A 12,608-nucleotide genomic window follows, 5' to 3' on the forward strand; every position below is an offset into this window, starting at 1 on the left:
ATTCTTGGGCTTTTCCAAGGCTACAGGAAATACTGCTTAAATAATAATGCACCAGTGTGCGGTGGTGAAGTTCATACACCCTCGTGTTGCCCGAGCAGGTCAGATATCACAGTTGTATATTCAGCACAACAGCATGACCTTGAGTTTAATATTGCTTTTATACAACAACTTCAAAAACAGCATTTATTATTAACAGATTATAATTTGTTATAATAGATATATAGATATAATTGTTATAAGAACTCCACCAACATGTACACTTACAGTAAGGGTAATTAGCAGGAGTGAAAGTAGTTCAAGGCAAGTAGTAGGCAAGGGATTAAGGTAATGGATTGTGGATAAGGATGGTCTTGATAACATTTGTGCAACTCACATTATCCAGAGCGACTTATATCTGTATTTTATTATACATGTGAGCAGTTAAGGGTTAAGGGCTTTGCTTAGAGGTCCAAAGGGGATAACTTGTCAGTCGTGGGATTAGAACCTGGAACCTTCCGAACCGTTCAATGTCTTAACCACTTAAGTTATCCCAGAATCATTCACACTTTTGGGTTACAGGATATTCCAACCAGTGTTAAATGAAAAGCTAGTGTACTTGGGTGTTCCACACACAAAGTAGTGCCCTTGATCATGGGTTTAAGTTGATAATTCAACCTTGTGCTAGAAGCTAGTTAGTGTCGTACCTTGCATTAGCTATTAACAAAGGAACACAGGCATGACCTAGAAGCAATTACTGAGGAGACATAATGTTGTTTAAAATGACAACATTATCAGATATGTTTTCTTGCTAAAAGTGTTCCCCTGACTCATTTGGAATGTTGGCTTTTGGCAAGTAGCTGCTCTGCCCTCTTTTCAGCACTGAGGACAGTACAGATCTCTCACTAGTGATGCGCAGGACGGGTATTTTTCCAACCCGCGGGTCCCGCTTTTATGAAGTTATGTGGCCCCGCACCACTGTATCTATTTTTACAACCTGCCCCGCACCCGCGACCCTTAAATAGACATACTAAGCATTGTGATTCAAATGAAAACAGCCTTTATTTCAGCCTGAAAGTGCTTGGAAACATCGCCCTGTAAACTGGCAACAACAGATGATTATGAATATGAACGATAAATCAGGTCATATTAATAACAAGATAATGATACACATTTTAAACATTTACAAAGCAGCGTTTGTAATCTAGGCTAAACATTTTTTTATTTTAGATTTGTGTAGGGCAGGCCTACAGTTTACAGCCTGCGCTAAATAACCACTGACATTTTTTTTTTTCATTTATCACACGCAAATGTTCATCGTTTTTTATGTTCGCTGTGCAAAAAAAGAATGCTAAAACATTCGATTTAGCAGCCTGACCTTTTTTTCTTTTAATGATGTAAATTCCCGACCTCAATTTCTCCCGCACCTCGTCTTCCTTCTTCACTTTTATTTCTTCATTTTTGTTGTGACTGGCAGTGGTAGCTGCTTGGTGCTTTCGTGACTTGTCACGTGACTTAACCTTATCAAAGAACTTAATAAAATATGAAAATAGATATTCCCAAATATGTAATATAGGCTATAGGGAATTGCACGCAACATACATACATTCTTTACCCGCCCCAACCCGACCCGGGATTACCCGACGACCCGCGCATCACTAACTCTCACCCATGCTGGCGACCAAGATTTAGTGTAATTAACAGGTATTGGAAAACCTGTGAGGCTGATTTATATACAAGTAGTTAAATGTCCCAGTGCTGTTACTCCCTATTATCACCACTCTTGGAAATCCTCTCCTCCAATTAGATTACTCGTTCAGAACTTACTGTTTATGTAATGTAAGATTTTTTTTTCATTTTTGTATGAACAAAATCTCTATTTATTTCATTTATTATTAGTAATTAAATGCAGTATTAAAATACTTTTATTATGTAGTCAGACATTTTTTTTGCCGGGAACCGTCTATACATGATGGACCCACAAACACATGAGTATTAGACATAGTCCAAATGCACATGCCGATAGCTCTCTCTCCCTCTTTATCTCTCTCTCTCTCTCTCTCGCTTTCTTTCGCTCTCTGTTCTTATAATTGCCTTTGAGCATGCAATTATTTTGTCCTTAGCCTTTTGCAAGTATTTTTTCAGTTACTGCTTCAATTAGGTGATTAATCAGCTCTTAGCCTTTGAAAATAAATCTTTAATCTTTTAAGCATTAAAAGTTTGATGTTTGTCTTCAGGATCTGGTTCAAATCTCCTGGATATTCTTGAGAACAAAAAGAGCCTTCCACTAGTCGAAAAAGAATGTACATAGATAATCTATGTGTAGATAATCTACTGTTTTTGACATTCATGGGTTCCTGGGTTTTTCGACCTTGATTCTTAAACATTTATATAGCCTATAAATAGAATATATAAAATATCCTATTTTACAAAATTTCTGACCAGAGTGCCAGATGCTAAACAATAGAACATGGCTCTGCTTAATGCTACGAGGATTTTCGAGCGTAGGTGTTTATCATCGGAAAGTCAGAATCAAAAATCGCACCCATCCGCTACTCCTCATCCTCATCAAGTCAGGTATTATAAATTAAAAGATGCTGGAAATTCCTGCGTTGACACTTGCTCTTTTAAGCCGCTTAATGCACAGCACGGATAACCTCTCGTCTTCTCTGTAAGCTGCTTCATCTTCAGATACTCGCGCGCCACTGCCATACTGCTGCTTCACTGACTTCTAAGAGGACTTTAATATAAACCATTTTACATGCTGCTTTATAAGACTTCCCACAGGTGTCACCTCCTCTATTCTTCAAACGGTTCCCAGTTTTATTGATAGTGACATTTGTAGTCATGCAGCCAGCTAACTAATCGATATAGAAATTGTTGGCCAACATTTTAAGATTATTGATGTAATTGTGGCAACCCTAGGAGACATTTTTGTTTCGGAAATCGAGAGCCAGAAAGAAGGAGCAAGTGTGTTTCAGAGGGAATTGTGGCACTGGTAAGCAGATGTTGTGGATCCAATCAAAGGTTTCTGCTAATGGCTGCCATAGTAACCAGCTAATCAGCCAATGAAGGGATGTCATTCACCAGTCAGCGATTCTGCATGCAAGTCCAAGCCACTCCAAGATCAGACGTGAAATTGGGCAACTGTTAATGAGATACTGGTGTTGACCTGCATACTGTATGTGTGTGTGTGTGTTTATGCAAAAAACATTTGTGCGGCTTTGTCTCAGAGAAAAAAAAAGCATGGTGTAAGAGCATGTGCCATAAGATTTATTTTTTTTCCGCAAGTTACCAGGTCCCTAGTCGGGTAAGCGCAGAGCCAATTAACACCCGCTAACAAGAAGTCAGCATTTAATCATCGTGTGTGTATTTATGTGTTACAATTACACAGGAAGTGCATCTATTCCCCTCGGCCATCTTTCACCACCACGTTCGCATTGTCTTTATTTCTCCTTTCTTCTTTTGCTCTCATTTTGTTCACTTTTGATAAAACAGTTTGTGTGTCTCTTTCTCACTCCACGTCTCACCTACATTCTCTTCTTCTCTGCTACTCCTGTAGACGTTCCCTTTTCATCCTTCTCTCTTTCTCCATATCAGAGGCTTTCTCTTATAGATTCGGACCGCAGTGCTCTTTAAGCAGGGCGATAAAAGCCCTCGAGCTCTCCAACAAAATGCCGCTGTCAATTCTGAGAGAAAACAGCTGTTTCTGCACAGCATCCCAAAATGCACCAGAGAACAGCAGCTCCCCAGAATGCCACAGGAAGCAACACACTTTACGCTAACAGCAGCGTGAAGTGCCGCAGCTCTCGATGTCTGAGCTCGTGTGGAATTTGTGGCATTTGTATCCAAGGCCAGATTTATCATAGGATTAACCGGTTCTCTGTTGATGGTTATAATGACATTTTCCTCTCATTTACATGCTGATTTTTCTCACCCCTGCAGTGGACGGAGCCATCCATCGTGGGGCCGGTCCACTCCTGAGGAAGGAATGTTCCACTCTGGGAGGGTGCGAAACCGGAGATGCCAAGATAACCGGAGCATACGGCCTGCCAGCCAAATGTGAGTCACTTCTGTTTACACACGGTTAACTCCAGATTTCTTAGCACCTTTTATGAACATGAGCGAAAATGAATAACACATGCAATGAGTTGACATTCTCCATACATATGTTTGTTTGCTTTTTTAAAAGTGCAGATAGGCTTGGCTTTACTGGAGTCTCTCTTAGAGCAAATAACACAATTAAACGTTTTTAAGTCATTTCCAACAATATTAAGACACTTAAAGAAAGATCGTGGTGCTTTCCTCTCACCCTTTGTATAGAGAGGTTATTCAGTGCAAAAGCCTTCATCAACCCACATTATGTGTGTGTTGATTTGGATGTAAGTTTGTTGTTGTCATCCTCTAGCTGAAAGAAACGCCTACAAGCAAGCATTAACCTCATGGCACAGAAAGGCAGGATTTAAGCAAAACTTCCTTTGTGAGGAGTTAAAACTCCATTTGATTCCCCATATAACCCACTGCTACACTAATGCACTTATCCCAGCGTTTCACTTGGAAAGTGTGCTTGGATTCAATAAAGGCGGAAAGTTTTCTCAGTACGCCAGAGCTATGATCGGACTGTCTGCTTCAAAATCCGATTGACATTTACAAAAGGCTTCAAGCACTGTCCGATAATAATACTCTTAGCAAACTTTTTGAAGAAGGCCTTAACTCTGTACTGTACGTTCCTGTAATGTCCGTACGTTCCTAGTAGTGTTCGTACTAGTTTTGTCCGTGGGAACTGTACACACAATCATTCACGAATACCACGTTACAGGAACTCGGCTGTGAGTTATTGTACAGTCCTGACATCGCCACATGTTCGGGAATGGATTAAAGGATTTCCTGTGAGGCTAGCGGTTTAGATGGGAAGTAGCATACTGAGAAAACTTTCTACATTGATGATATCCAAGCACTATTGCAACACGGATAAGTGCATTAGAGTAGCAAGGGATTATTTAGAGATATAAAGGTAGTTTTTACTCTCAGTCCCCTATTTTGAGGGGTGACCAAGCGTGTGTTTTTGGTATCGTACAGCATTAACTGTAGGTAATAAAACTGATCTGAATCTAGAAAGAAAACCTCATAAACACATAGCGAGCAATGTTTCTCCATGTCTCTCTCTCTCTCTTTCTTTAATCAAATTTAGAGAAACATACTGTAGGTCTCAATTGCGGTTTGTTAAAACAATATTCGCTGGAAATCATGCCGTTGAAAACAGAAATGAATAAATGCAGGGGTATGCAGGAGAAGCTTCCTTCAAGCAGTGCAGCAGTAATTGAAATCCGTACACATTTAATTTATCCCACTTTTATGTGTTTTACATTTATAGCACTTGGCAGGCATTCTTACCCGTAGCAACTTACAGAAGTACTTGCTTGTCTACTTGAAAACATCCTTATGCCAGTGCAGATGAGTTTTATGGGTATCAATGCCTCGGCGAGTTTGTGAGTCATCCAGTGGAAATCAGATGCACATTATCCAGCCAAGCGCACTTTTCCTCTATCTTTCATGATCTTTCTCTCATTCTCTTTCCTGCCGTATCCATTCCCTTCCTCCCTTGCTTCCTCCAACAGTGTGTTCAGTAATTATGTAGTCAGACAGTGTTTACAGAAGCAAGTGCACTTTAATTTATTCGCACACTTAGCAGTAATTTCCCTGCCTAATTTATGACCCTATCCCCACCCCTCCTTACCTAGCTACAGTATGTGTGGAGATCAAGCCAGAGATAGAGAGTGCATACTCAACTGTAAACAGTATACTGCTAGATCAATACACACACACACACACTCTCTCTCTCTCTCTTAAAAATGTACTGTGTGGTTTTTGTTAGACTCATTATTTCCATATAATTTCACACTGAAACTAGAATAGTAAATAATATGTTAGTAGTAATCATTGGAGTGTCGCGTTCAGTGTGTGATTTGTGTTTTATGTACCACAGTCTGTCAGACACTTTCCGGTCTTGTAATAATTATTTGAACTGCTTGCTGAGTGACAGAGGCAGATGACTGGTGGTTCCTTCAGATGACTGGTGGTTCCTTGGCTTGGTGGGCCTATCAAGGCTGGGGGTTTGAATCCCGCCTCTAGTTTGCATGTAAATCTCCATATTTTGTGAGATAGCTTTAGGTGCTTCCAAATTTCCTGGAGTGCATGATTGGGTTTCTGGGTGTACTCTGTAGTACGCTGTAATGCATTGGCATTATGATGTCCATAATGTCTCCCACCTTGTGCCCTGACCTTCCTGGAATAGGCTTAAGGCTCCTTAGAGGCCTCCACACGAAGTAAGTAAGTAAAAGTAAATGTATGGATAATAGTGGTACTATAATAATATTAAGGTTGTCTGTGGGGACAGTGGTGGTTCAAACAGTTAAGGCTCTGTGATTACTGATCAGAAGATCAGGGGCACTGCCAAGTTGCCATTATTGAGCCCTTGGGCCTAACCCTGCGCTTTCTTACTGGGATATGCGAAAAAATTATTTCACTGTCCTGTAAGGTACTTAAAACAAATAACTTGATTTTAATATAATGTTATTGTTGCAGCGCATTGGAGTGGTGGTTATCACTGTGGGTGAGGCGGGGTGTGCGCGTGGAGTTTGCATGTTCTCCCCGTGCATGGTGGGTTTCCACCGAGTACTCCGGTACTGAGTGTGTGAGTGCTTGTGCCCTGTGATGGACAGATAGACTGGCACCTGATCCGCGGTGTACCCTGCCTGTTGCCCCAAGTCACCTGTGATTGGCTCCGGGACAGGGAATGAGTAAGTGAGTTATAGCACTATTATAGACTATGTGAACTTATTTTTGTAGATTCCATCTAATTAATATTAATACATACAGTCCTCTAGACATTCTGCTATATTTGCCTACTATATAAAAATAAATGAATTAATGTAGTGACAGGAGATGACTATTTAGGGAAAAAGGTGTTGGTTAGAAGAATGAAAAAGAAACATCTTGCATGATTAGCGAGATATAAAACCAGTTTGTGCCGAATGTATCCATCTTGGTTATGTCAAGTGCATCTCACAGAAAAGATCCACTTTCATTTTAACCTTTCACAAATCAGGGAATGATGGATTCTCTAGACGTTTTTAAAAAAATTCTCATTGCTATAGTTTACATCAGCTGCATTGTATCTGCAGTGGGAGACATTTTGGGGGAAAAAAGTAAACGAAAGAGGGTAATTTTGCAGGCTGATTAAATTAAAAAGACATCTACAGTCGATATAAAGGCAAATTTTATTTTGTGATATGACGCAATCTCATGTTTGTGGTTTTCTACATATTAATTAATGACACAATGAAATGATCATATCTCTGTCTGTGACACAGACATACACACCATCTGAATTAAAACTAATACTGTGAAGTAAGAGATATTTTTAGATTAGTTTGTCACAAAGGCTACACTTTCAAAATGTGAGGTATGTTAAAAAAAACTGAGCTTATTAAAAAGTGGTGGGGATGTGACCTCAGTCGCACCTATGAATCACTGTCAGGACAGGCGACATTTTTCCAATCTTAAGCTGTCCGTTTTGGTGACTCTGTGCCAGCTGTAGCTTCAGATTCCTGTTCCTGGATGACTTTTGAACCTGATGGGGTGTTCTGCACATTCATCTCAACATATACAGCATGTTGTATGTTCTAAAATGCTTTTCAGATGTGAATGAGTGACACTACTGTACACGTCACTTCTTAAACGAACTTATCAGGCCATACGATCTTGATTCATTGCTTAAAAGTCAAATCTTTATGCTCCCTAGTAAATGAAAGCCTTCTGTTATGATAATCCTCACTAACTTTTTTAATGACCACACAGCTGTTTAGTTCCGCATTATGTGTGTGATTTCTACTGTAGAAGTTTTTTTCCTAATCATAGCTTCACCTAACAATATCTCCAAACATGGTCTTTCATTATTTTTTTTTCTGACCATGGTACTTCCATGAAGTTAAAGAAGTTGACTTCTTTTTCAGGTTTAATAATGTGTTGGACAGTTTCCAATCTCCTTAGTTGTTTTCTTTGTTTGATTCAGACTGATAATTTGAACCCCCGACATGGTTCTTTAAGTAATGAGAAGTTACGGAATCTTCACTGCAGTGATTATCCAAACAGAGGCTCTTAAGTACTTGCTTATTGAAATCCAATCTGTGACTTTTTTTTTTTTTTTTTTTTGGCCAGGCAAGATACATTAGAAGAAGTCCATTAATATAAAGCAATCATTTGAATTACAAATCTGGAGCTACTGTCAGATGTGCTGTTATGGAAAATTAATGCACAACTTCAGATTGAACAACGTTGTAGTTGAGGAAACTGTCAACACCGCCACTCAGGTCTATAATCAGGTCAAGTTTTTATACATATCTTGAATAATCTTTAATATGATAGGTTCTGTATCCTTCATGGCTGAAAAAGAGAAATATTTTAGACAGGTCATATTATTCCCCAGTCTTAAGCAGCAATGACAACTAAGGAAATTTAAAATGACTGGAATTGGCTTAACATGATATTTAAACCTGGAAGTATAGTACTGAAATGTCAACTTTGTGGAAGGAATTAGTGATAGAAAGTTTGGATCATTATTGTTCGGACAACTCCGACTGTAAGACTCATGAAAAGAAACGTTCAATTCTTTTTCCTGTGTAATGTACTGTATGAGAGTCACATGACAAATGAATAAACAAATCGAACTGAAATACTCAAAGGAAATTAATCATTTCTGTTTCCTGTACATAACCTACGGAGGTTTTGCGATGCTTTGCGCGCCCAGTAGAAAATGCATGTGTGAAGTTGCATTGTGAAAAAATAAAACATTTACAGTAAAATTCACAGCAATGTTTTATAATGAAACTAAGAGCATTTCCATTTCTATTGTGGTGAGAACTTACAGTTGTAACTAACCAGCTGTGTGATTATAAACAATTTTTTTGTGAAACTAATCATTTATTAGGGAGCAAAATATTTGGCTTTGGCGTGTCAGAGGACGAAAGGAAGCACATGAAGTGATGCACCCATCATGCATAGTGGCCACTGTACAAGCCTCTGGAGGTGGTGTTATGATCTGGTGGGTGCTTCAGTTGGTCAGGTCTGGACTCAGCAATGTTATGTGGCAGCTGATGACCTGAATGATCAGCGTATCACATCTATAGTTTTCTTCCCTGTTGGAGCAGCCATATTCATTTGGGCATTTTGCAGACTCCTTCATCCAGAGCGACTTCATTTTGAACTCAGTTGAGGGTCAAGGCTCAAGGGCCAAGGGCCCAACAGTGGCAACTTGGTGGTCGTGGGGTTTAAACCTGGGACCTTTCAAACCGTAGTCCACTGAGCTATCCCTGACCCCAGGATATTCCAGGATTTATTCTAGAGTGTAAAGGAGTGTTTATTGGGAACTAAATGTATAAGGAAATTTTCACACATTTCATACAAATTGTGATCACGAATCAAGTGTCAAACACGAATGTTAGAGGGTCTGACTTTTCTTCGCTAGTCAGTGTATTTTTTTTTTGTTTGTTTTAACATTTGCAGTCATGCTATACAGTCAGTTGCTCTGTGATTCCCATGTCTAGCCAGTGGGATGTGTTTACATAATCTTTAAGCATTAGTGGAAAAGATCCAGTAGCAGGGATCAGCATCTGGCCTGCAAATAGCAGGTTTTCTTATCTGGGTTTTTAAGGCTTTGCTCAAACTGACAGATCTTGTCTGCTTATGTGTGTGTGTGTGTGTGTGTGTGTGTGTGTGTGTGTGTGTGTGCGCACACTCAGAAGTGTGTCGCTTGTTTGTTCTCTTTCTGTTCTCACTGAGAGGTTGGGCAGCATGTCTGTGTACATTATGTTGTTGTTTTGACCACATTAATCGAAGTGCTGTTTGTGTGCGCATGTGCACCATATGTCTTCACTTTGTGTGTTTGAGGATGCGTGCGTGCGTGTGTGTGCATCTGTTTGTGTTTAGTGCTCAGTGGTGGGCGGTAGAAAGATGCAATTAGGCAGCATCCAGTGATTCCAGGTGTGTGTGTGTGTATGTGTGTGTGTGTGAGAGAGAGAGAGAGAGAGAGAGAGAGAAATGGAGGCTGCAAAAGGGAAGATGGCAAGGGAAGATGGCAAAGAGCAAAACATAGGAAGGGATTGAAAGTTTGGCAGGAAATGTGAGGAGCAAGGAGGTAGAACAGGTGGGAACAAAAAAAATCATTAAAGCAGGAACATTACCGCTTATTGCAGAATCAGGAACAGAAATGAAAAAGATTTCAGATGTCATTAGTGAGATTTTTCTTCGATATTTCGGGACGATTGGCAACGGATCATTGCTCAGTCACGTCTTATAAGAGGATATTTTGGATACTAATGTTATTTCAGACGATAGTATCTCATAACCATAGTGCAAAGGGTCCACTGCCCATCTTTACCTGGATTTGTTACGCATCACATGGTATTATACGTGCATTTGAGGTAGTTTATCTACCAGTCTGAGATCCATGAGGGAAGGAGGAAGAAAGGTGTGAGAGAGGTCTGTAGGGTGGCTGACCCAGAGGATGTCAGCAGTGTGTGTGAGGCAGACCGTGTGCGATCCCTCTGCCCACCTGTGTACCAATACAGGACCTGACCGGGGATTTAACCAGCGTACAAACAGCAACCATCACTAAGCAGAGGAGAGGGGAGGGCTGAGTGGCTTCAACAACACACACACACACACACACACAGAGGTCTCATTTCCCTTAGTGGCCAATTAACACTAATTAAAATCCTCACAGGCCAGATGAACACCACTTTCCTCTCTTGGACTCATACCATTCCTTTTTTCCTCAACATATTCCTCTCTGGCTTTAGTTTTCTGAATGCAAAGTCTGTACTCTGTCACATGTACAATTTGCAGATTTTTCTTGGAAAATACTTAATTTGATGTTTAGGTCAAACCTTGTAATGGATGCAAGTTGTAGAGAAAAGTAATATACAGTGGAACCTTGGATTACGAGCATAATTCGTTCTAGAGGCAGGCTTGTATTTCAAAACACTTGTAAATCAAAGCGAATTTTCCAATAAGAAATAATGGAAACTTAAATGATTTATTCCACAGCCCTAAAAAAATAAATACCTAAAAATAATTAAAACAAAATATAAAGTAAAGATAAAACAAATTAACCTGCACTTTACCCTTGATAAGAATCGCGACAGAGCAGTGTTTCTGTGTAGAGCAGAAAGAAAGAGTGTGTGTGTGTCTATGAATGTGAAAGGGGGGTTTGCAGGGTGTCCAATGACGTGCGCGCACACAGACACAAAGATCAGGCTGATACAGAGAGAGAAAATGATCTTTAAAAGATCTCTAATTAGACTTGCTTTTGCTTTACACGCGCACTGTACACACACAAAATAGAATATATTTTACGCATAAAATGCATGTTTTATTAATTCCTATTCACGCGAAGCACGTTTAAGTCTTCAAGCCGTTAAAGAGCGCTGCCCCTCGTCTTCTCTCTCCTCCCTCGTTCAACTTCACTGACTCTTTTGAAATCGATGCACCTGCTCTCCATTCGGCTCGGAGGGGGCCAAGTGGAGCGAGAGGGTGGAGGCAGGTGGACGGGTGGCCTATAGAGGAAGAGAAGGTGAAGAGCCTCATATTCTCTGCCTGTTCCTTTCTCAGGCTTTGTATTTCAGATGTTGGCCTCCTTTTGTGCTCCTTTGCTTAGCTGCTTATGGATGTGCTTCAATGAGCACAGAAGACCGAGACTGGCTAAGGTCGACTAAGAGAGTGGGTGGAAAGAGGTGCGAGTCCATGCATATGTGCGTGCGTGTGTGTGTGTGTCAAGAAAGGCCTATGTCTTGATGTTGAAAAAAAGACTGAGGTCAAAACCCCTTAACTTTTAACTATTTTTAAGTTATGAACTGATGTTACTTGCAGAAACCAAACAATCTGGATGTTCTCTAACAGGGTTGTGGTAGGGTTTATCAGTGACACCAGTCAATAACTCAGTGACGGATCACTTCAGGACTTCAGGAAGATGTATTATATTGTAGAGAGCACTGACTGAGCAGCAACATGTTACAGGAATATGAATTGATGTACCTCACTAGTCCAGCCTGACCTGACTTGCACACATGCGATTTATTAGTGGTTATTAGGCTTTATATCAAAAGGTCACCTTTTTTTTGTCCTTAAAAGACATTTAAAAAAGGTTATGGATAAATTTCACTTCGATATCCTATGAACTTCTGATAAAGATCTCCATTTTACATGCTTTGTCCAATCAAATCATTACCTCAAATGGCCAATGGGATTTGTCACCGTGTACTATAATAAATAAATAAATAAATAAATAAATAAGGGTTTTCAACCAATATTTGCAATTGCTTTAAATTGCAACTTTAATTTTTTTATTGGTGGCACAATCCTACGTACCTCACACACTCTGAACTTGGTGTACTGTCTGTGTCATGTTCATTGGTTACCTCGCACTTCTCAGATTATGCTCCAAAATCATATCAGTAAGTCAGTTGGTGACTCATAATTGCCCCGTGCTTTATATTCACTCCAAGAACTGACCAGATTAAAGCCGTTTTCTTTTTTTTTTTATCAACAATATTGATTATAAATATATATTTTTA

General features: G+C 39.8%; 1 protein-coding gene across 2 annotated transcripts in view; it reads left to right on the forward strand.

The window, feature by feature from the left end:
- Nucleotides 1-12,608, forward strand: part of macrod1 (mono-ADP ribosylhydrolase 1) — a 92,561-nt gene that overhangs the window by 63,226 nt on the left and 16,727 nt on the right. For both annotated transcript variants that reach the window (XM_053506015.1, XM_053506016.1), the window contains exon 5: nt 3,922-4,038. In XM_053506015.1, coding sequence (XP_053361990.1) covers nt 3,922-4,038 — 117 coding nt within the window. The remainder of the gene's footprint in view (nt 1-3,921; nt 4,039-12,608) is intronic.

This window comes from Clarias gariepinus, chromosome 10, assembly GCF_024256425.1.
Source record: "Clarias gariepinus isolate MV-2021 ecotype Netherlands chromosome 10, CGAR_prim_01v2, whole genome shotgun sequence".
Classification (NCBI taxonomy): Eukaryota; Metazoa; Chordata; class Actinopteri; order Siluriformes; family Clariidae; genus Clarias; species Clarias gariepinus.